At 45.1% G+C, this 23,439-nt stretch overlaps 1 protein-coding gene across 4 annotated transcripts in view; it reads left to right on the top strand.

Annotated features, from left to right (window-relative positions):
• The window catches only part of LOC121587497 (semaphorin-6A-like), a 93,103-nt gene that overhangs the window by 49,708 nt on the left and 19,956 nt on the right, over positions 1-23,439 (top strand). For 2 of the 4 annotated variants that reach the window (XM_041904481.1, XM_041904480.1), the window contains 16 exons: positions 1,389-1,449; positions 2,060-2,122; positions 2,579-2,680; positions 5,388-5,478; positions 8,501-8,620; positions 9,049-9,137; positions 10,720-10,937; positions 11,628-11,759; positions 12,536-12,691; positions 13,789-13,962; positions 14,843-14,983; positions 15,149-15,226; positions 17,390-17,448; positions 17,940-17,960; positions 18,132-18,173; positions 20,176-20,331. In XM_041904481.1, coding sequence (XP_041760415.1) covers positions 1,389-1,449; positions 2,060-2,122; positions 2,579-2,680; positions 5,388-5,478; positions 8,501-8,620; positions 9,049-9,137; positions 10,720-10,937; positions 11,628-11,759; positions 12,536-12,691; positions 13,789-13,962; positions 14,843-14,983; positions 15,149-15,226; positions 17,390-17,448; positions 17,940-17,960; positions 18,132-18,173; positions 20,176-20,331 — 1,703 coding nt within the window. The remainder of the gene's footprint in view (positions 1-1,388; positions 1,450-2,059; positions 2,123-2,578; positions 2,681-5,387; positions 5,479-8,500; positions 8,621-9,048; positions 9,138-10,719; positions 10,938-11,627; positions 11,760-12,535; positions 12,692-13,788; positions 13,963-14,842; positions 14,984-15,148; positions 15,227-17,389; positions 17,449-17,939; positions 17,961-18,131; positions 18,174-20,175; positions 20,332-23,439) is intronic. The other 2 variants (XM_041904482.1, XM_041904483.1) reach the window with 2 other exon arrangements.

Here is a 23,439-nt window from a genome sequence, read left to right as displayed (position 1 = left end):
CATGCGCAATGCCAAGCGTCGGCTGGAGTGATGTAAAGCTTGCCGCCATTGGTCTATGGAGCAGTGGAAACGCGTTCTCTGGAGCCATGAATCACGCTGTTTTTCATGGTTTGGGCTAGGCCCCTTAGTTCTAGTGAAGGGAAATCTTAACGCTACAGCATACAATGAAATTCTAGACGATTCTATGCTTCCAACTTTGTGGCAACAGTTCATGACAATGCCCCAGTGCACAAGACAAGGTCCATACATAAATGGTTTGTTGAGATCGGTGTGGAAGAACTTGACTGGCCTGCACAGAGCCCTGACCTAAACCACATCGAACACCTTTGGGATGAATCGGAACGCCAACTGCGAGCCAGGCCTAATCGCCCAACATCAGTGCCCGACCTCACTAATGCCCTTGTGGCTGAATGGAAGTCCCCACAGCAATGTTCCAACATCTAGTGGAAAGCCTTCCCAGAAGGGTGGAGGCTGTTGTGGTAGCAAAGGGGGTACCAACTCCATATCAATGCCCATGATTTTGGAATGAGATGTTTGACGAGCAGGTGTCCACATACTTTTGGTAATGTAGCGTATTTTCATTGCAACTGTCTCAGCCCAGAGAGAGAGAGAGGGTGGAGCTTCTCCAAATGCTACCCTCTCAAGATTAATTATTCAATTTAGGACTCAGCGCTGATAACATAACTTAGTCAGGTTTTATCCTCTAGGAGATGCCAGAGCCCCAGGAAACCCATATAAGTGGATTCATTTCAGAATTGCTGTTCCTCCAGACTTTATTAAATTCCATTAATGAGAGAGCAAGCCTCTGTGCAGTTTGGGAGTCATAATTAAAGCCCAAGTCTGACAGTCTGTTACAGACTTTGATTAAAACCACATTCACACAGTCATCTCAAACAAATGAATCTTAAAAGTGGTTACAGCGTTGAGCACGGTCACCTTTCCCTCCTCAAACAAGCGTGTCAATCACTCTCAGAGCCTTTCTCCACGGTCAGTCAACACAGTCTGGCAGAAAGGTAGTTAACCCCTGAGTTTATGTGTTCCATATGCGGGTAGGAAAGCCTGTATTACCAGTGAAACACATAGGTCTTGTCTGCGCTTTAATGAGTGTTAGTATAGATTTCCTGTGGCTGAACATTATGCTTAATTGACCTGAACAGCATAGAGTGACTTGGTCTTTCCCATAAACAAAGAGGCTTTTGTCTGGGTGGCAGCAGCACTCTAAACTTTTGTTGACTGTTTCTGTCTGACAGAGCAAATAGCCCCTTTGTATATTGTTATTTCCTTCCTGTTTGAACAAAGTTTAGACAAATATGAACAGTTTCAGATTCGCTGGGGGAGAAATAGTTGAATTGTTGGTGTTGAGTGCCTGTCTATTTCCTCTCTTTCAGGGATCACATATACACGCTGGATACAGACACCGCCAACTCCGAGGAGATCTTTTTCAGCAAGGTGAGACTTTTTTTTTTGAAGACGTGTTGTTCTGCGCCGTTCTCCGGGCGGCCGTACTGTGCCGCTCGCCTAATTACCTGGCGGGCTGTCCTGTCCAGTCCCGCTCCAGCGGCTTGTCTGGCGTGAGACACTGCAACGCCGTGACCTCGCTAAGCACGTTATCCTATCAGGCACCAAACCACATGCGTCATTGCTGGATGGGGCCAAGAGAGAAACCGGAGATTTATGTACATATGTAACAACCCCCAACCTCCAACCCACCTTATCCTCAGTGTCTTGTGTGATCCACCGTTTTGTGGCAAATAATGAGAGCAAGCCAGATCAAAGAGACTGAGACAGAGATTGATCACTGAGAGCCTGTTTAGCAGTAGTCTTTAATCAGTGGGCAGGCTCCAAACACTAACACTGAACTGTAGCTGTAGTAGAGTCTGCTGTGGAATGGCAGCTCGCCGGCTTCAGAGCAGCCCTGAGAGGACCCACAGGGCACAAGCAGAATGCAGCAAATGGAGCGAGGTGACTCCAGGCCGGGCTCTGGCTCTCTTGAGGAATGATGACCAGGGTAACTAAGCAGAGATCTCCATTGATTCCCCATCGATTTTTCTCTCCACAGAAACTGACATGGAAGTCCAGACAGGCAGATGTGGACACCTGCCGAATGAAGGGGAAGCACAAGGTACAGACTACAGATAAACGTATTCTCCCTCTCCTCAATGTACTGAATGTCACAGAATACATAATAATAACTAGGGCCAGGAGGTTTTCTTGACCATGGAACCTTACCAGGAAAATGCATGTGCATATTCATTTAAACCTACTTATGTCATCTCAGAATGCCTTGCTGTCTCACATGCTTCTATATGAATACTCTATCGTGAAATGAATATTTAACTGTAATTAAATGTCCTTTATTGTATAATTCATGTTATTGTGCATGTTTTTGTTTTCAGTGCATTTGTCATTCTCATCAAATAATATACTGTACAGTTAGTAGCATTCCAGGAACATAAACTAGTCAGTCGCCATCATTAATTCCTTTGAACTTAGCTGTGAATGTCATTTCGCTCTAGTTTCTATTCAGCACAAGAATGGATCAGTCACAATTTAAAAAAAAATCCCTTTCCTCCCCAAGGATGAATGTCACAATTTCATCAAGGTCCTCCTGCAGCAAAACGATGACACCTTGTTTGTGTGCGGAACAAATGCTTTCAACCCCTCCTGTCGAACTTACAAGGTACAGCTCGCATTGCTCACTACTACACATGCTCTGACTTCACCTGCTAAGAATGTGCTACATAGACAGTGCTGTATTTCACCGATATGGGTACGACGTAAAGGAGAAGAGGTGTGGAGAGATGGACATTGATGGATTACTTTCAAAAGCCCATGGTCGGATGTGTCTCTTTTTCTAGGTGTAGTTTGGCACGTTTGATTTAAAAGCAGGTAAACCTAGGCTGACATATAGGCACAGCAGTTCTTTTGAAATATGATGCTCTAATCAAGGCAGGCGGCCGCCTCGGTTGTCAAGGCATTTTTGGAATAGTTTCAAGATTTCCATGGCTTTGGCAGAATTATTAAGCCTGTCTTCTTTAGAGAGGAGCACCATCTGATTAAGGCAGCACCCCGTACCTCTCTGATTCAGAGGGGTTGGGTTAAATGCGGAAGACACATTTCAGTTGAATGCATTCAGTTGTACAACTGACTAGTTGTACAACTGACCCCCTTTCCCCTTTTCCCTTTATATGTCATCCTTAGGAAAGATAACTCTAGAAGGCAGTTGTTGTTGGCATGTTGGGAAATGAATTGATGCCACAGTGGACTTGATTTGAAGGTGTTGTTGGGAGACATCAGGGATTTGTTGTTTATCGCGAGGTATGTTTACCGCTGAACAAGACTCTTTGCTTCATTGGGTTTTTGGTTCAACGAAGCACAGAAAGGGCTTGTGTTCTCACTCAAGCATTCTTTAGAGAATGCAGAATTTATGACCACATTTTGTAGGCATGGTTAGTTTTACAGTTCCTCTGCTCCCATTTCAGACCCTTTTAATTGTTATTACTGGTATATTGTCTGCGGAAAGCTGACATCCTCACTGACATACCGTAACACGTAACGAGTGGCGCTGTAAAATGTGTAAACGTTATGGTGAAGAGGTGAAATGAACAGGCTGTGCCTGTTGGCTGTAGGCTGTTGGCAGGCTTTCCCTGCCGACCCATTCCAGGCTTTTGAGGTGCCCGCTGGGTGCATCCACTCCTCGGTGCTCAGCCTGGTTTTGGTCGAGGGGGAGAGAGTATATGTGCGCATGCATCCAGCTTGGCCACAGTTTGCCTCACCATCTCGCCGGCCTGACAGGCCTGAAAAGAGCTTCTGTTTCGGGGCCAACCTCATCCCACATTAATCAGAGCCACGGGGAGGGGGGAGGGCTATACAAATGTTGCTGTCGACGGCAGCTACACCACTTGCCCCCCCGCCTCTCTGAGCTCAGACAGACACCTTGGCATCCGTGGGCCGCTCCCCAGAGCCGAGGCCCAGCTCGCTTTGTGTAATAAAGCCTCCCTCCCTAGCTGCCTGATATATGACGGGTGTCCATTACATCACATGTTGCCGGGCGGAGCAGGGGAACGGTGCTGAGAGGGCCCAGGTGATATGGATCAGCCGTGGGGTAAAGCCCCAGCGTCAGCCTCAGCCCCAGCCCGACAGGGTCTGACTGTCTCAATGGGAGAGTCAGTGCACTGAAATTGTGCACACTATGATTTCCCATAGTAGCAATAAACCCTATAGGATAACAACAGAGACATGCAACAACTTACAAGGCCCCTTTCCACTGTGGAAGCAACCACCTGAAGGCCATGCTTATTTTCTATTTGAATTATTAATTTGCATATCGGGCCTTAATTATTGAGTTAATGAATTAATTTACATCCTCAAGGTTAGGTATAGCGTCCCATGTTTCTAATTGTTTATGGAAAAATAAAAGAATGTCTTCAGGAGCAACAACATAATTGTGTATCCCTTTTCTCCTTGCTGTTTGATAGTGGATTGACCTCATATATCTCCCAATTGCCTTGGAGTCTCTTCCTCCTATTCAAATGGCAGGAATAGATCACTGACAGAGAGCCAAGCCCACAGTAGACAGAGGTCATTGCCACTGTGAAATTAAACAGGCAGAAGGGGGGCCTCCCGCCCTCCACCGATGCTGCAGCAGAACCCAGTCCAAGTAACAGACAGTCCAAGAGACTCAGGCATAGTGCATCATCACCCACAGTGATACAGTTGAAATGAGTGCCCTCAGGCTAGCCACGCCATATCAGTAATAGAAAATACATGTATTTACAATTTCCTGTTTCTACAATAAATATCTTGATAGCCGAGAGAAAAATCCACTGCTGGTGTTGGTTGTCGTAAGATAAGGTCACAAGTAATTTTCACTGCCAAAACAGCTTAATCTATTTCTCTGGCAGGGTTTTCTGCACTCAGTGAGAGTGTGTGTGACCTTTTTAGTGGGCAGATGATAGCTGTTTCCACCGAGACAGGAATAGAAAACAAAATGACCTGTTTACAGACCAAAAAGGGCAGTGTAAGCACTTTGCCTTTCTTGGCAAGCTGCAGTCTTTGTCAAGAGTATGCTAACTTTGTTAACTTTGTTAGCATACAGTGATCTTGACCTCAGCCTATGCCCCGTATGAAAGACTCATGCCTACTGGGGATGACACGGGCACCCATAGAGGAGGTAACTGACCTTTCACCCGGATATGATACTCAGCCACTGCCACTGCTGCTGCAATGTTGTGTTAAATATGGTGCCATATTTAACATAATAACATCATTTTCCAATGAGGATAGGGTTGGGTTGGGGTTTGGATGGGTTGGGTTGGTATGGGATGGGATGACTGGGAGCTTTTGGGTGGATTTTCCTCTGACCTTCTTCCCTTCCCCCACTGTAGATGGACACCATGGAACATCTAAGGGAGGAGATCAGTGGGATGGCACGGTGCCCATACGATGCCAAACACTCTAATGTCGCCCTGTTTGCGGGTGAGAGACCATAACTAATTCGTTACTGTGGATGTGGCCTGGGAAAATATAGGGTACACTTTAACCTAAAGACATAGCCTTAAAAAGCTTGCATTACCACATCAATATGAGTGCAATATATATATATTATGTTGAGTGTGTAATGTACTGTGTATATTTTGTATACAGCAGTACTGTGTGTCTAAGACAACTTTCCCCTCAGGGACATTAAAGTTCTTCATATCTTATCCAATACTAAGAGAAATTAAACCACTTGTAAATGCTATGTCAAGAATTTGTATTTATTTACAATGTATCAATATGGCTCACAGTAATTACTTACATTTATTATGTAAATGTTCATTAGCTAGATAGGAGAATCTTTCTCTATTTGAACGCAAGGTTGCATTAGGTATACTGTCGTGCATTTAATACTTTGTGGCCTATTTTGATACCAATACACTAACTGTATGTCAGGAATAAGTGGCAGTCTGTTACATGCTGTTGAACAAATTGTTGAACTCTGGGCCACATTTGTTCCGTGTTTCTGGGAAGACTCTGTTGCTTGGCAGATGTAGATTGTGGGCAGCTTGGAAACACAAGAAGTGGTTTTACACCCCAAAAATTTGAATCTTCTCCCGAATGTGGGGATTAAAAATAAATCAAAAAGACGAAACCCCAAATGAGTCATCTTTCCGTTGGTGGGTTACAACTCCTCCAACTGGGGAGCTTTTACAGTGATTCATTCCCAGTGATATTTGCTGTGAACCGATTTATGAGATTTTTGTTTTCCTGCGAATAGCCAAGGCAGAGTAAACGCCTTTAGATGACCAGTTCATTTGTAGCAGCAGAATTGGAATGGGAATCTCTGAGTAATCAATAGGGTTCTTTACTATCCTTTCAATTCAACCTGGTCTCAGGACATTTCGTATTATTCTGTATGTAAATCCAAGACCCTCCATTTTGTATGATATGTTACGTTTCGTATGGTATGTATTAATTTGTGGATGTCCATCACTCATTTTGATATGTTACGAATTACAATTCATATTATACATTATATATACAAAAGTATGTGGAAACCCCTTCAAATTAGTGGATTCGGCTATTTCAGCCACACTCGTTGCTGACAGGTGTATAAAATCGAACACACAGCCATGCAATCTCCATAGACAAACATTGGCTGTAGAATGGCCTTACTGAAGAGCTCAGTGACTTTCAACGTGGCACCATCATAGGCTGCCACCTTTCCAACAGGTCAGTTTGTCAAATTTCTGCCCTGCTAGAGCTGCCCTGGTTAACTGTAAGTGCTGTTATTGTGAAGTGGAAACGTCTAGGAGCAACAACGGCTCAGCCGCGAAGTGATAAGCCACACAAACTCACAGAATGTGTTGAAGCGCATAGCGCGTAAAAGTTGTCATTACCGAGTTCCAAACTGCCTCTGAAAGAAACGTCAGCACAAGAACTGTTCGTCGGGAGCTTCATGAAATGGGTTTCCATGGCCGAGCAGCCACACACAAGCCTAAGATCACCATGCGCAATGCCAAGCGTCGTCTGGAGTGGTGTAAAGCTCACCGCCATTGGACTCTGGAGCAGTGGAAACGCGTTCTCTGGAGTGATGAATCACGCTTCACCATCTGTTAGTCCGATGAACGAATATGGGTTTGGCATATGCCAGCCTTCCTCAATGCATAGTGCCAACTGTAAAGTTTGGTGGAGGAGGAATAATGGTCTTGGGCTGTTTTTCTTGATTCGGGCTAGGCCCTTTCCTGTTTCAGTATGACAATGCCATGGCAAAGCGAGGTCCATACAGAAATGGTTTGTCGAGATTGGTGTGGAAGAACTTGACTGGCCTGCACAGAGCCCTGACCTAACCCCCATTGAACACCTTTGGGATGAATTGGAATGCCGACTGTGAGCCAGGCCTAATCGCCCAACATCAGTGCCCGACCTCACTAATGCCCTTGTGGCTGAATGGAAGCAAGTGCCCGCAGCAGTGTTCCAACAGTGGAAAGCCTTCCCAGAAGAGTGGAGGCTGTTATGGGGGGACCAACTCCATATTAATGCCCATGATTTTGGAATGAGATGTTCGACGAGCAGATGTCCACATAGTTTTGGTAATGTAGTGTATGTTACGAATTTTGCAATACGTACAATATGTTACGAATTTGCAAAACGTATGATATGTTACGAATTCTGTCTAGGTGGCTAACGTTAGCTAGCTCGCTAACGTTAGCTAGGCTAGGTGTTAGGGGTTAGGGTTAAAGTTAGGGTTAAGTTTAGGAGTTAAGCTAAAGGATTAAGTTAGGGTTAGGGTTAGGGGAAGGATTAGCTAAAAGGGTTAGGGTTAGGGGAAGGGTTAGCCAAAAGGGTTAGGATTAGGGGAAGGGTTAACTAACATGCTAAGTAGTTGCAAAGTAGCTAAAAAGTTGTAAGTAGTTGAACAATTGCTAATTAGCTAAAATGCTAAGGTTGCGAGTTCGAATCTCATCATGGATAACTTTAGCATTTTAGCTAATTAGCAACTTTTCAACCCTTCACCTAACCCTGACCTTAACCTTAGACGTTCACGTTATACACTCCCCCCCCATCCACCCCGACCAACCACCCTCCTTTCATTTTTGCCTTAAGTAACCATCTGTATTATGTAACCATACCAAACGTAACATATAATTCTAAATGGAGTGTATCGGATTTACGTACAGAATAATATGAAATGCTCTGAGACCATGTTGTTCAATTATGTAGTTAAAGTTTCCAATGCAGCCATCCAATTGAAGCTGAGGAGCTGAGTTCATCCTCGTTGCGGATACTGTTCGCATTGAGGAGCATGTGTGTGTGTGTCTGTGTGTACAGTCTGTTTGTTCTCTGTCAATGAGCCTGAGGTTTCTGTGTGTATCCATTTCTCTGGTCTTGGTTTCATCTACATGTTTGTGTATCCAGTGACCAACATCAGAATCTCTGAGTGTTTGTTTGTGTGTTTGGCCCATGACTGGTACGGCGGTTGACTTCTTATCCCTCTCCCTCTCTCTTCTCCCTCCAGATGGAAAGCTCTACTCCGCAACAGTAACAGATTTCCTAGCGATTGATGCAGTCATTTATCGTAGCCTTGGAGATAGCCCAACTTTGCGCACTGTCAAACACGACTCCAAGTGTCTCAAAGGTGAGGAGAGCCATCGGATATATAGACCTGAGGGTTGAAAGACGTGATAACATGGACAATGAATGACTGGTTGGAAAACAAATCAGAGTTAGAGTGAAAGGGGGGTGATTTGAGGGATGATTTGCTATTGCAACACACTTTCTTTGATGCTGTCACTCTCACAACCTTTCCCATAGCAGTTATGTACTCAGGAAATTGGCTGCCCCAGGGAACGAAAAGAACATGACCAGGTTGTCAAAGCTGAATGGGGAGATCCCTCATTCCCCCCCACATGTAAATAGCCCCCTAATAGAGATGATGGATTGAGCTACTCCCGGTGCTGTGCCTGGGCTGTGCCTCACTGCACACTGTGATTGATACTTTAGGTATTGGGTGTAAAATGGGGTGTCTGATCTGTTTTGTGATGACATGCCTTCTTTTTTTTCCAGAGCCGTATTTTGTACAGGCAGTTAACTACGGTGACTTCATCTACTTCTTCTATCGAGAAATTGCCATGGAGTACAACACAATGGGAAAGGTAAGCTGATTGGGGTTGTCTGTCCCTTTTCTTCTACTCGAATCAGGGCTACTTCCTCCTGAACAGGAGAGCCAGGAAGTGCTTTGGGAAGTAAATAGGAAGAGGGTGTATCAAGTATCTGAAAGGGCGTTCAGCAAGACCAAAATGGTCAACCTTTTTCGATATAGAAAAACATTTGCAGGATGTAGGCCTAAAAATAGTTGAGAAAACATGTTAATGCCGCCTGGAAAGTCATTTTGAAGTCAAAATATATTCTCTGACTTGCACGTTCGTGCTACTGTTCTCCGAAATGAGACAGACAGGAAAAGAGAGGAAAGGAAAATTACTTTATTCTTCATTCAAGGTTTTTGACCAGAGGGATATGAAAGATGTTTCGATTAATTCTTTCATTTCAGTTTGCATGGAGAAGGTTTAATTGGGTACCTACAAGGAAATTATATAATTATATAAACATTATGTATTTTTGATGAAATGGGGGCGGTGGGGAAGGATTTTCACCCAATTCCGACTGACATGTTGTACTGCACATGAATACCAAGTAAAATTCTCTGGTTATTTTGAAAGGGATATCAATATAACGAAGCATGTGCACAAAGTGGTTTGGTGGGTAATTTGGGGTAGAGGAATGGTACTTCCTGATTGAATAACTGAAGTTTCTTTTGACAATCTGAAACGTAAGAAGTTCCACAGTCATTAATAATGTGGGCTGTTGCCAGAGGAGGCAACATGCCCCGATCCACATCAACGGGACCGCAGCAGGGTGAGTCAGCAGTTTTAAGGTCCTCGGCGTCCACATCCCCGAGGACTTGTCATGGACCAACAACACCACCACTCTGGTCAAGAGGGCGCAACAGCGTCTCTACTTCCTAAGGCGGCTGAAGAAATGTGGATGCCACCCCGGGTCCTCTCTAAATACTACCGCTGCACCATCGAGAGCGTCCTGACCGGATGCATCATGGCCTGGTATGGGAATTGCCCCATCCACGACCACAAGGCCCTCCAGCGGGTGGTAAAGATAGCCCAGTACATCACTGGAACCGGGCTCCCACCTATCCAAACGGTGCCTGAGGAAGGCCTGCAGCATCATCAAGGACCCCACACACCCCAGCCAAGAGCTGTTCACTCCCTTACAGTCGGGCAGACGGTATCAGAGCATGAGGTCTGATACCAACAGGCTCAGAGACAGTTTCTATCTACAAGCCATCAGACTTCTGAACACTTGAACTGGACTGGCCACCTGCTCTGATTCTCCGTTCTTTAGCACACATGCACTCACTGCACAATTTAAACACTTGCCCCCAATCCCCCCTTCCCCAAAACACATGTAAATATTGGACTATTGTCCCTTCCTGTATTATGCTTATGCCAAAATGTTTATTCTGTTCTACTGAGCCATTTACTTTATGTTCGTATTCTTATCTTTTATTATTTATTATTGTTGTCGCATTGTCGAGAAGGAACCTGCAAGTAATCATTTCGTTGGACGGTGTATACCATGTGTATCCCGTACATAAGACTAATACAACTTCAAACTTTAAACTGGGTGTGTCTGAAATATCCACTGTGTGTGTGCGTTGTCCAGGTGGTGTTCCCCCGTGTGGCCAGGGTGTGTAAGAACGACCGGGGCGGCTCCCAGAGAGTTCTGGAGAAACAGTGGACGTCCTTCCTGAAGACCCGTCTCAACTGCTCTATCCCAGGAGACTCCCACTTCTACTTCAACATTCTGCAGGCCGTCACCGACGTCATTCACATCAACGGACGCGACGTTGTCATGGCAACCTTCTCCACACCTTACAACAGGTACGAGGGCCGGCAGCCACACAAAAGGAAATCAATTTCCCAGGCCACCCCAGCACGTAATTCACTGCCACAATAGTTTTGTGCCCTTTGGTCAGGTGCGTAATGTTATTCCTGCATTATTCATATTGAGAATGGAGAATAATTTAAATTTAAATTACAAAGGAGCAGTAGAGCTGCCACGTATTGTAATTCCCATTTTATGGTGGTTTTTAGGCAATAAGACAATTGCTTGTGACAATGCAATTGAGCATGGTTAATTGGCATTAAAAGTCAATGAAGCGGCTTGGAATTTCTATAAGCGAATTTGATCTGGGCATGAATTGCAGTTAGTGAGCGAAATGAGAGGGAACAGATTTTGACTGGAGGTAGCATTCAGGATTTATTAGCCATTCATTTAACCAAGTGCCTTGGCAGCATGGCTTGCCTCTCGCTCTGTACATAGCCAACGCTGGCTGATTACTGAGATTTACAGCCTTGGCCACGAGGTTAACAGAATATCAACTCTGTAACTGTTACATTCCTGTCCTTGTACATGCTGTCTCTTAATGCCAAGGCAGCTGAAATGCCCCTAAGAAACGACTAGGAAATAGACAAGCGATTCAGAGCTATGCTATGCACAGTTTGCACACAGTGGAATCCTATCATTCGGACTGAGGAATTTTCTTTTTGGGGGGTGGGATGTTTATACAGCATTCCTGGGTCGGCCGTCTGCGCCTATGACATGGCTGAGGTGGCCAATGCGTTCATGGGACGTTTCAAAGAGCAGAAGTCCCCTGATTCCACCTGGACACCTGTTCCTGAGGATAAAGTTCCAAAACCAAGGTATGCCCCCCTCTCCCACACACAAACGCAGGCACACCCGCAGCATGAAAGAAGCTCGATATCAGCAAACAAAGCATGAGATCATATTCCAGATGGCTGCCTACTTCTACAAATGCACCAGCCTGATAAATCTCCATCTCTGCGTTCCTAATTACCCGGCAAAGAGCACCTCCTTTTCTCTGGTGAAACAAGCTTTTAAAAACCGAGATCTGTGGATGGGGATCGTAAGTGGTGTTTATCCCCATATGGCTGCTGATGATGTGGAGAGCAACAGCATACCTCCCCTGGTGATTAGCATAAAATGATGTGTTTGTGTAAAACAAGGTCAGGTGTTAATGAGATCTGAAATCTACATCTCGTTTATTCAATTTCATTTCTGTCGACGTTATCAGCAGACAAACAGAAGGGAGTTGTCGCAATGTTTCCCAGGTTTCTTTTACAGTGTCTTCTGCAGCAGCAGCAGCAGACATGCCATGTGTCATCGTCTTCCTGACTGATCTGCCTCTGGTGCTCTCTTTATGTACTGTAGATCTTATTACATTCTGCAGTGTCTACCATGGAAAATTGGTAAAATTCTGTGGCCTGGGTGTACCGTAGTACAGTAAAACCTTTTTATGGCTGTTGAGAGGTGAGATGTCTTTGAACGGATCTCCTATCAAAGGCAGCTTCACTTTTACAGGGCCCCTCTCCTCTGCTCCTCTGTCCTTATAAAGAGATCAAATGGCCGCTCTCTGACTCTCCCCTGTTTGATTCCCTGCTGCTTTCATCCACTTCAGGCCCGGGTGCTGTGCTGGCTCGCCGTCCGTAGAGAAGTACAAGGTGTCCAACGAGTTCCCTGACGACACCCTGAACTTCATCAAGCAGCACCCTCTCATGGATGAAGCTGTTCCCTCTATCGCTAACAGGCCCTGGTTTCTCAAGACCATGGTGCGGTGAGTATAGCCTCACTAGCTAGGATAGTACGCTAGCTAGCTTGCTAGCTAGGTCTGGGTTATGGGTAGATTTCATCAACGTTATGCATGCATTATGCATTCATATTTGTAATAACCGGTGGTATCTTTATATAAATAAATCGTGGTAACATTTGTGATTTAAATGGCATGGCACATAGCAAAGCGTTACGTTACAAGCAATGTTGGCAGTTAAAAGCATTATATAAGTCTAAAGCAGTCACTTTTATGAGGGCATATGGTGGAGAGGCGGTTTTAGTATCTATGTCACAGCCTCTGTGTGTAGTATGACTCTGACACAGGAAGTCAACCGCAAACTGACTCTGGAATAGGACTTTATCTCATCTATTCCCCAAAGGGACATCTCTGAATTCAAGCTTTTGTTACAAATGGGAGTGGACTATCAAATCCTATCAACTATGAAAACCTATTCCGTTCCCCGATGTACAGTATGTTCTGGCAGCTAGCCAGGCACAATTTGTAGATTGTCCCTCTTAAGATTTCCTATTATGGGACAAAATCATGGACATAGTCCTTGAGGTTGTTGTTACTCTTAATAGGACAGAAACATATAATACTTGAGATTGCTGTTATTGTTGATAGTACAAAACCATGGGCATAGTGAACACAGACATTCAATGTCATTTCAAACCAAACAGTCTGAGTGGGAGAGAAGAAGGCCTCTTCTCATTAATTTGATTGTGATGTGCGCATTTACTCCGGTAATGTGAAATCATCTTGTGCTCTCATTCCAGCATAGGCATTGCACATGTTTTATATCTCGTGACCCTGTGTAAAGAAGAGATGTCTTTAAACAGCCAAATGGAGAGGATGTGGGGTCCTTGAATGACTGAATAATGTATTTGTCTTTCATAATTTCCATCTCACTGAATGAATAGCTATAAAAATATGTTTGCATACGGATCTGCAAATTATACATCCTTTTGATAACACTAGGAGCTCCATGGTCCAAATCTAATTGGATATCCTACTAGATAACACTCAGTGGAGTTTAGCCCCAAAAATTAAATCAGGAAATCCATAAATGTGTTATTCCTGCTATTCCATATCCCTTCCAGATACCGGCTGACCCGGATCTCCGTGGACAATGCTGCGGGACCCTTTCGGAATCACACCGTCGTTTTCCTGGGCTCGGAGAAGGGGATCATTCTGAAATTCCTGGCCAAGATGAACAGCGGTTTCCTGAATGACAGTCTCTTTCTGGAGGAGCTCAACGTGTATAACCCGGAGAAGTGTGTATTCCATTAGCTAGCCATGCTACCTAACCCAGCAGTGCTACCCCAGCCACCAGATGGCTACTCTATCATTTAAAGTGTTTCATCAGGTTACACTGCACTGACCACAGCTATTAAATTAAAGAGCCGGCCCTGGAACTTCAGTAACGGGGGCTCAGACCGCAAAGCTTTACTCTTACAAATGCAGAATGATGAAAGAAAAAAGAGATGGACAGTGTTAGTCTTTAAAGCCAGCCTGAGATCTCTCCTTAATACATTATGAAGGAGCTTTTGGAAAATGTGGAATGGAAGTAGGGAAAAATCTGCCTGGGCCTTGCCAATGCAAATATTTACATGACAGGCCTGATGATGGACTAGAGTCAATGAGCGGGGATGAGAGGAATGTCTTTCAAGGTGACGGGCGTTTGTTATCCAACATCGTAGCGTCACGTGACAAGGGTGGGTGTGGGATAAAGTACGAGCCCCCTCTTTCCCTCTCCCCCCTCTCTTCGTAGCATGGGCAGAGGAGTCTCTGGCCCGCAACCATCTGGCCTGAGCGGATAGCATAAGTGACTTGCTGGGTTGGATCAGGATCTGGGTTTGCCCACCGCACATTACAGTGTACATGACATTACATTGACTATACGCCCTAATTGAGGGCTCTAATGCAGGGCTGGAGGTAAATCCCTCCTCTGGGGTAGATGGATGCTCTGAACGGTGGGATTAGCGTGGACTCTCTCTTATACCCCGCAGACAAAAACGCTTGGGTGGGGCTTTGAGCAGCTTTCAACAAAGACTGGAGTTGTTTTAAGTGCTCTGTTAGTGTTGACAACTCATGCCGTCCATCTGTCTGTCTGTCTGTCTCTCTCTCTGCCTCTAACTCTAACTCCCCATCCAGGTGCAGCATCGATGGCGTGGACGACAAACGTATCGTCAGCATGCAGATCGACAGCCAGGGCCACTCTCTGTTTGTGGCCTTCACCTCCTGTGTGATCAAGGTGCCGCTCTCTCGCTGTGAGAGGCACGGCAAATGCAAGAAGTAGGTTTAGAAATGAAACCCCTCCATCCATCCATTCTCTTAGATTCAGGGCTTTTGTAATGCATTTGTAATGTCATAACTAATCAGTCTTCAGGAAAGTAAAAGAAAGGCTTTGAAGATGCAGGTTGTGATGAGAGTTGTGTGTGTGTGGTGTGTTTCCTCCAGATCATGTATTGCCTCCAGGGATCCCTACTGCGGCTGGGTGTCCGAAGGAGCATGCAGACAGGTGGTGCTCGACCCAAAGTACGTTCCTGCTCATTCCACTGTCATACTATCGATTTCATGTACAGTAGTCATAATACAATCTGTGCCATGTGATGACTGGTGACCTCAATGACTTCACTCTATCTATACAGTTGCTGTTTCAATGATTAGTTACATTTTGGTGGTGCTCTGTATTTTCTTCCAGCTGAACGGGCCATTGGAAAGGCTGATGGAAGGAAAGGGATATTTACTCTGGCGCTGGGGCTGGGGCTGGGGCTGGGGCTGGGGCTGGGGCTGGGGCTGGGGCTGGGGCTGGGACTGGGGCTGGGGCTGAGACTGGGGCTGGGATTTGCGAGGAGGGGGTTGATGGTCACCATCATTTGTAGCTATATTTATGACACAGAACTAGATGCGTTTTGAACAAACAGCATATGAGGTTTCTGTGGGGGGAAACCAATTTTACAGATGAAGTCATAATAAAGGAACAGCTTTTGATGTTCAATTAATTTAATCCCAGCCAAATGATTGGTCTCGCATGCTACATTACGATATCCTATTATTATTTCTAAAGCCCGGGCCTCTCGACTGTTCTGATTGAGTTTCCACTTTGGAAATTGAGTAGACAGAGGCATTAGGAGGTTAGATGACCTCACTTTTTACTGTACAATATTTCTAAGTGAGTGAGTGGGGATTCGAGAGCTATGATCTGTTGGTTTTGTGGCGTGCTATTGAAAGCTTTTGGACGGACACGTCCCAGTGTTTAATAAAAGAACAGGCCCTGGAGAGGCTCAGTTTCTCTCTCTCTCTCTCTCTCTCACACACACACTTTCTCTCTCTCTCTCTCTCTCTCTCTCTCTCTCTCTCTCTCTCTCTCTCTCTCTCTCTCTCTCTCTCTCTCTCTCTCTCTCTCTCTCTCACACTTTCTCTCTCTCTCTTTCTCTCTCTCTCTCTCTCTCTCTCTCTCTCTCTCTCTCTCTCTCTCTCTCTCTCTCTCTCTCTCTCTCTCTCTCTCTCTCTTTCTCTCTCTCTCTCACACACTTTCTCTCTCCTTTTCTCTCTCTCTCTCTCTTTCTCTCTCTCTCTCACACACTTTCTCTCTCCCCTTTCTCTCTCCCCCTCTCTCTTTCTCTCTTTCTCTCTCTCTCTCTCTCTCTCTCTCTCTCTCTCTCTCTCTCTCTCTCTCTCTCTCTCTCTCTTCTCTCTCTCTCTCTCTCTCTCTCTCTCTCTCTCTCTCTCTCTCTCTCTCTCTCTCTCTCTCTCTCTCTCTCTCTCTCTCTCTCTCTCTCTCTCTCTCTCTCTCTCTCTCTCTCTCTCTCTCTCTCTCTCTCTCTCTCTCTCTCTCACACTTTCTCTTTCTCCCTCTCCACATCCATCTGGACTTGGGGGATGATTTGCCAGCTCTTCCATGTAGAGATGCCTCTTTTAATGTCTGAAAACAGATTGGTCCCTCGTCACCTGCATATTCCCCCTGACCAGCTTGCATATGATGTGGTTCTGCTGTTGACTACTCCTCCCCATGCTAACACCTGTACTATAGTATAATAACAGGTTCCCACTTGCACCTCCCTCTTGCGTATTCCCTGAGAAAGCCAAGGCTAGATAAATCGAGATCAGAAAAATAACTACGTAGCGTGTGTGTGGAAAGATTTTAAGGTTTTGTTCATGCAACTGTGCGTTTGGCTTGTGATTATGTGTCTATGATACGCAAATCAGATTAGCAGATTAGGAGATACCAAGAGATGGATTTTGTTTCTGCATTTCAGACAAAATTATTTGATCAAGATCCTTCTTCTGGTTTGAAGCCTCGTAGACTAGCCTGTGTAGAGCATGATCCACTTTCTGATTGTGAGCAGTGGTTTAGGGAATGTGGGCTGTCATCCGTGACTGTAATCTCTCTGACAGTTGGCCGCTCTGTTTCACTACGTGGTTGGTGGTCCTTCAGGAAAGTGGGGTCTAAGCTGAGCACGGCTGGGAGAAAATGGCCTCTCTGTCACGAGAGTTGCCCGCTGCCCTAGTGTCCACCATCCTTCCTCCTCATTGGCCGATGCGTGTGATTAGATGATTGGACCATAGACTGTATATCGATAGTGATGGTAGAAAGCAGTGTTGTCCTCCTGGCTGATTGTGCCTGTGCTCATCCTGTGCTCATCTGTCCAGGCCTGTGCTCAGTATTTCACCATGATGCCTCTGTTCATTATGCAGATCGGCCTTCGAGCAGGACGTGGAGCATGGCAACACAGATGGACTGGGAGACTGCCAAAGTAAGCAGGTCTCTTCCCTCTGTTGATCTGGGCTCAATGTGCCTCTGTCCTACAGGACAGGGACGGGTCTCTCACCCCACCATAAACAGCAGAAAATACACACATCATACACACACAAAGACACAGACACACAACCACACACACACACTCACGCATGCATGCGCGTGCACGGACATACACACACAGACACACACACACAGCCCCATACATCACTGAAGAAGAACTCTCTGTATAGACTAGAGTAGAGCACATAGCTCTGTGTTAGTTTCTGGTTAATACCAATTAATTAGAAGAAAACAAGAAAACAAAGACTTCACAATCCTTTAACCAGAGAAGCACTATAGATCACAGTAGATAAGAATGCCTATCTTCAGTTACGATCTTCAATTACTTTAAGGAGATGGGTTTTGAATGATCAATGTATCATTAATCTTGCAACTTTAGCTTTTGCTCTTTGAAAACATTAACACATCTTTCCTTTGACTTTTTAGATACGTTTGTGGCCCTCAATGGTAAGTAACCACACAAAATTAACAAGATGTTACCTACCCTCACCCTTATTTATTTTCAGCTCTTCTCTTCAATCAATTCTTTGCTCTCACCGAAAGGAAACCCCGGCCACTATTTCACAAGAGACTAAACGAACTGAGCTTTAATTGAATTCATTCCTTTTCTTTCTGTAGATGTTCAGTCCAGTCCTCATGGTCATGAAAGGGCTCGCCATGGTCAGTTTATTTTTGTTTTCCCCCAGTCTGTTTTAAAGTGTAGTACTGTAGCTTCTAGCACCCTCCCTAATCCACTCCCTAGTGTTCAGAGTCCAGACCTTCTCTCCCCTCCACCCTCCTCCTGCCCTGGCCTGCTCTGCTGTGAAAGATCCCTAGACTGCAATGCAATAGCATTGATTTGTCCTGACCTTTCATTCCCTAATGGATCTTGTTGTTAAAGGAAAAGGCCTCTGAGGTTCATTGTGGTTCACTAGACTCATCAAGGCACATGGAAATGATGAGGTTGTTGACAAACACAAGAAGCTGCAACATTTTTCATACAAACCCACAGCCGTGCTGCACAATACCACTAGTTTAGGCTACAGCATGAATACTCACGCAGACAGACTGCACAATTCAATTCCACACTTACACCTATCGAGTGTGTTTATGCTTGATTCTTGGTGCTGGTTGATTGAAACCATCCCCCCAGGCTTATGAAGAAAAATTATAAACAGTCTTGATTAGCCTGCAGCGATGTCACAGTCTTCCATAGCACCTCACACATCACACTTGAGCTGTACAAGATTCACACTCCCATATGGAATGACAAGAATAGCAATTTTTGGAAGTCATTCCAGATATACCCCCCCACTCCTTATTTTCTCCCCCCTGTGTTTCTCCCCCTACTGTGTTCCCCAATTTCTTCCTGTCAGATTTCGGGTCAAATACAAAGCGTTTGCTATTTCAATGCAGCCCAACAGAAGTGTGTTTATTCTACCCAAGGTCTGACTTTGTTTTTGAGGCAGTCAAACCCAAGCATTTCAGGTTCCGACACAGACTGTTGATATTATATTGAAGAGGAAAAGGGATCTGCACAAGTCGGCAGTTTAGGATTTTATGTTCCGAGGAGCCGATCCTCCGCCTCTGTATGTTTGTCATCTGCCTGAATTGCACTTCCCCTGGCCGTGGAAAATTAATTATAAAATAGTCCTGTCACACTAATCTCTCAGCCCACGGTGCATTGTTAAATAAATCATTTTAATGATTGCCACGCGGAGGCTGCGGGGCTGTTGTGCATGGAAGACCAACAGCAACAATCCCAGCCCCCTACCACCTCTCCCCCTCCCCACCAGCCTCTCTATCCGCAACCACCACTCATGAGAAAGCGTGTTAAAATGGTTTACTGTGAGATGGCCTGATTAACATACGAGCTGTTGATTACAGTATGGCCGCTCACCGCCTGGGAGTAGCCTCAAATTATTGCTCTAAACAGGAGAGACGTGGGGATGGTAATGTGATAATTTGATAATGTGATTTATATGGTTTTCTTGTCAGAGGAGCCACCAAAATATACAGACTGGAGCTGAAGGCGGAGGTAGAACGAATATTGATATTGATACAACATAGAAAAATAACAGAGTATGGTAGGGTCTAATTTTAGTCCTGTTTTAACTGTGGCCAGTGATAGGCCAGCAGTGCAGGGTGTCCTTAAGGAGTGTAATCAGAAGGGTAATTTAGGTTAGAGGACATTAATATCTTAATAACCCCTCATGATTAATTTGGTCATGTTGTTGGGCTTTTTCAAAGAGCTCTACTAAATATAGCTGATGGATTGACATTGAAACGTAGTGGGTGGAGGAGAGCCTGGGACGAGAAGAGAAGGGAGGATTGTTAGGGAGGGATAGGGCTTTTTCTTGCTCTTCATATCAAAGGTATGCCTCCCTGAGGTGATTGTGTGAGAGGCGGTTCAGTTCGAGCCAGCGGCAGCGTGACATGTGAGTGAGAAAAGGAAAGGTTCTCCTCTCCTCAGAGACTCTCTCTCTCTCTGCCTCCCTGCAAGGCCACAGCTCTCTGAAGATAGAGGGCCCAGTAATGAGTTGCCCAGGGTCGCCTCACTAGGCAGGGAGGCAGGCACACTGTCTTGTAGCTTCGCACAGCCCATCTGCCCCTCGAGTGTGTGCGTATGTACATCTGTGTGAAAGAGAGTGTGAGGAGAGTTAACCTGTGTTGTGTCCTGCAGGCCATCCCACCCTCCCATTCCCCACCACACCCCACCCCCCTGCAGGAGGACCACTGGGTCGGGGCGGCATGGTGGAGCAGGCGGACACCCCCATGCCCTCAGATAACAGGGACCCCTATATGGCGGTGCCCTCTCAGACCCAGCAGGATGCCAATGGTAAGCCTTGGAATAGAAAAGTCCATTTCTCCAGTGGCAGGGATGAGATTAACTGTGTCTGCTTCCAGCTGACTAGCCCGGAACTGTAACAGTGTCAGGAGAGAACAAATTGCCACGCCCTGGAGAGAGAGATTTATTAAACAAAGACTCTAATGTCCCTGAGGAGATGTAATATACAGACCATTACGCTTCAGGAAAAAAATGAAGATTTCACTGTATTTATTTCCACAAGAAGATGGCCCCAGCTTTATCTTGTGCAGGGACATGACATTGAATGCCCTTTTTTGCCGTGTTAACATCCCAGCTGGCTCAAGGTCACTTTAAACTCAGACACATAAAGAAGCCGGGAGAAAACACAGCCGTGATTACACTGGCATGATCAATGTCATGTACCGTAATAGAGCAGGAAAACCATTAAAAGTTCCATTACACCAAATGTAATGTCTCCTTGGTACATTACCTGAGTCATCTTATTAGATGAGTGGCTGCCATAAGTAGATATTGATAATCAATAAGGGTGATTAGAGGTGGCCTTGTAGATATCCACAAAACACACACACACACACCAATGAGGAGTGCAGCTAGAGGACTGTGTGTGTGTGTTAGGGTGAGGTCATCAGAGAGTATATCTCTCTCTCTGGTGCGTGGCAGTGTGTGGGGTCTCTGGGGTTGTACTCTAGGGATGCGTCACAATTCTCCACCCTTCTCCTGAAGTGAGCACTTCCCATCACAGATTTGAAAGCATTGGTGAAAATATTGACAGGAGGGAGTTTCCACCATTGTCATTGTCACCATCCATGATGGGAATTGTGAGAAAAGAGTGGAAGGATGGAGAATGGAGAATGGGGATGCAGTCTAGGTGAAGCTCAGTGAGCAAGCTGTCTCTCTCCTGTCACTCTCCTCTCTGGAAGCAGACACCTGTAGGCAGACCAGACAGACACAATGGTGGCAGAGAATACAGCATGGTGTTGCTACCCTCGTTGCTGTTACCTGGGTTCTGGCTGGCCCCGTCCATCATGGCAACCGAGTTAACAGCAACAAGGGCTCACATTCAAACTCAAGCTTCTCATAGTATTTTTTTTCTCTTTTCTTTTCAACGTCACTTTTGCAACTTGTCTCAGTATTATCAGTTCACTTTCTGCTCTAGCTGCTTTGAAAGTGAGCTCTGATGATATTGTCTGTTTTGGTTCTGTGACTGTTTGCATGTTTTTAAACTCTGGCTTGACTATTTATGTACTTGCTTGGATTGCTTTGATGGTATTAAGCACCATTTTGCCATCATGCAGCTTAAACCGTCGCTGCATGGCAATTGAGCACCACTTTCAGCAGTACTCATCTCCTTATGTTCTTATCCCTCTTTCCCCTGTGCAGGTGCACTTCTCTTCTCATTCCTAGCTCCAGGTGCCGAATGTACTGTGAAAACACAGCAAACACAATGGTAGAGCTGAGTGCCAATCTAACACATTAAGGTTATAGGGTCTGACAGCAACTGTCTCTTAGCATAACCATCAAACCTCCATCTTAGCCAAATGAACATGAATACTGTACATAAAGTACAGAGAAATCTGAATTCTTCATCACCAGATGTTTTGAACTAAATGAAGTTGCATTGACATTAATTCAACAATTAAACTATAAATATTGCAGATGTATAACTCCCCAAATTCTGAGCCCCCAGATTAATCCTTGCTAGCAATTAAAATGATATGAAATTCCAACTTTCTATTTCAAAGATCACTCATTGGTGGGATCTGTTAATGAATATTACAATACCAATATACAGTGGGGAAAAAAAGTATTTAGTCAGCCACCAATTGTGCAAGTTCTCCCACTTAAAAAGATGAGAGAGGCCTGTAATTTTCATCATAGGTACACGTCAACAATGACAGACAAATTGAGAAAAAAAAATCACATTGTAGGATTTTTAATGAATTTATTTGCAAATGATGGTGGAAAATAAGTATTTGGTCACCTACAAACAAGCAAGATTTCTGGCTCTCACAGACCTGTAACTTCTTCTTTAAGAGGCTACTCTGTCCTCCACTCGTTACCTGTATTAATGGCACCTGTTTGAACTTGTTATCAGTATAAAAGACACCTGTCCACAACCTCATACAGTCACACTCCAAACTCCACTATGGCCAAGACCAAAGAGCTGTCAAAGGACACCAGAAACAAAATTGTAGACCTGCACCAGGCTGGGAAGACTGAATCTGCAATCGGTAAGCAGCTTGGTTTGAAGAAATCAACTGTGGGAGCAATTATTAAGAAATGGAAGACATACAAGACCACTGATAATCTCCCTCGAACTGGGGCTCCACGCAAGATCTCACCCCGTGGGGTCAAAATTATCACAAGAATGGTGAGCAAAAATCCCAGAACCACACGGGGGAACCTAGTGAATGACCTGCAGAGAGCTGGGACCAAAGTAACAAAGCCTACCATCAGTAACACACTACACCGCCAGGGACTCAAATCCTGCAGTGCAAGACCTGTCCCCCTGCTTAAGCCAGTACATGTCCAGGCCCGTCTGAAGTTTGCTAGAGTGCATTTGGATGATCCAGAAGAGGATTGGGAGAATATCATATGGTCAGATGAAACCAAAATATAACTTTTTGGTAAAAACTCAACTCGTCGTGTTTGGAGGACAAAGAATGCTGAGTTGCATCCAAAGAACACCATACCTACTGTGAAGCATGGGGGTGGAAACATCATGCTTTGGGGCTGTTTTTCTGCAAAGGGACCAGGACGACTGATTCGTGTAAAGGAAAGAATGAATGGGGCCATGTATCGTGAGATTTTGAGTGAAAACCTCCTTCCATCAGCAAGGGCATTGAAGATTAAACGTGGCTGGGTCTTTCAGCATGACAATGATCCCAAACACACCGCCCGGGCAACGAAGGAGTGGCTTCGTAAGAAGCATTTCAAGGTCCTGGAGTGGCTTAGCCAGTCTCCAGATCTCAACCCCATAGAACATCTTTGGAGGGAGTTGAAAGTCCATGTTGCCCAGCGACAGCCCCAAAACATCACTGCTCTAGAGGAGATCTGCATGGAGGAATGGGCCAAAATACCAGCAACAGTGTGTGAAAACCTTGTGAAGATTTACAG

The sequence above is a fragment of the Coregonus clupeaformis genome, chromosome 18 (assembly GCF_020615455.1).
Source record: "Coregonus clupeaformis isolate EN_2021a chromosome 18, ASM2061545v1, whole genome shotgun sequence".
Taxonomy (NCBI): Eukaryota; Metazoa; Chordata; class Actinopteri; order Salmoniformes; family Salmonidae; genus Coregonus; species Coregonus clupeaformis.
The sequence above is the reverse complement of the archived record's forward strand: the minus strand, read 5'-3'. Positions and strand labels throughout refer to the sequence as shown.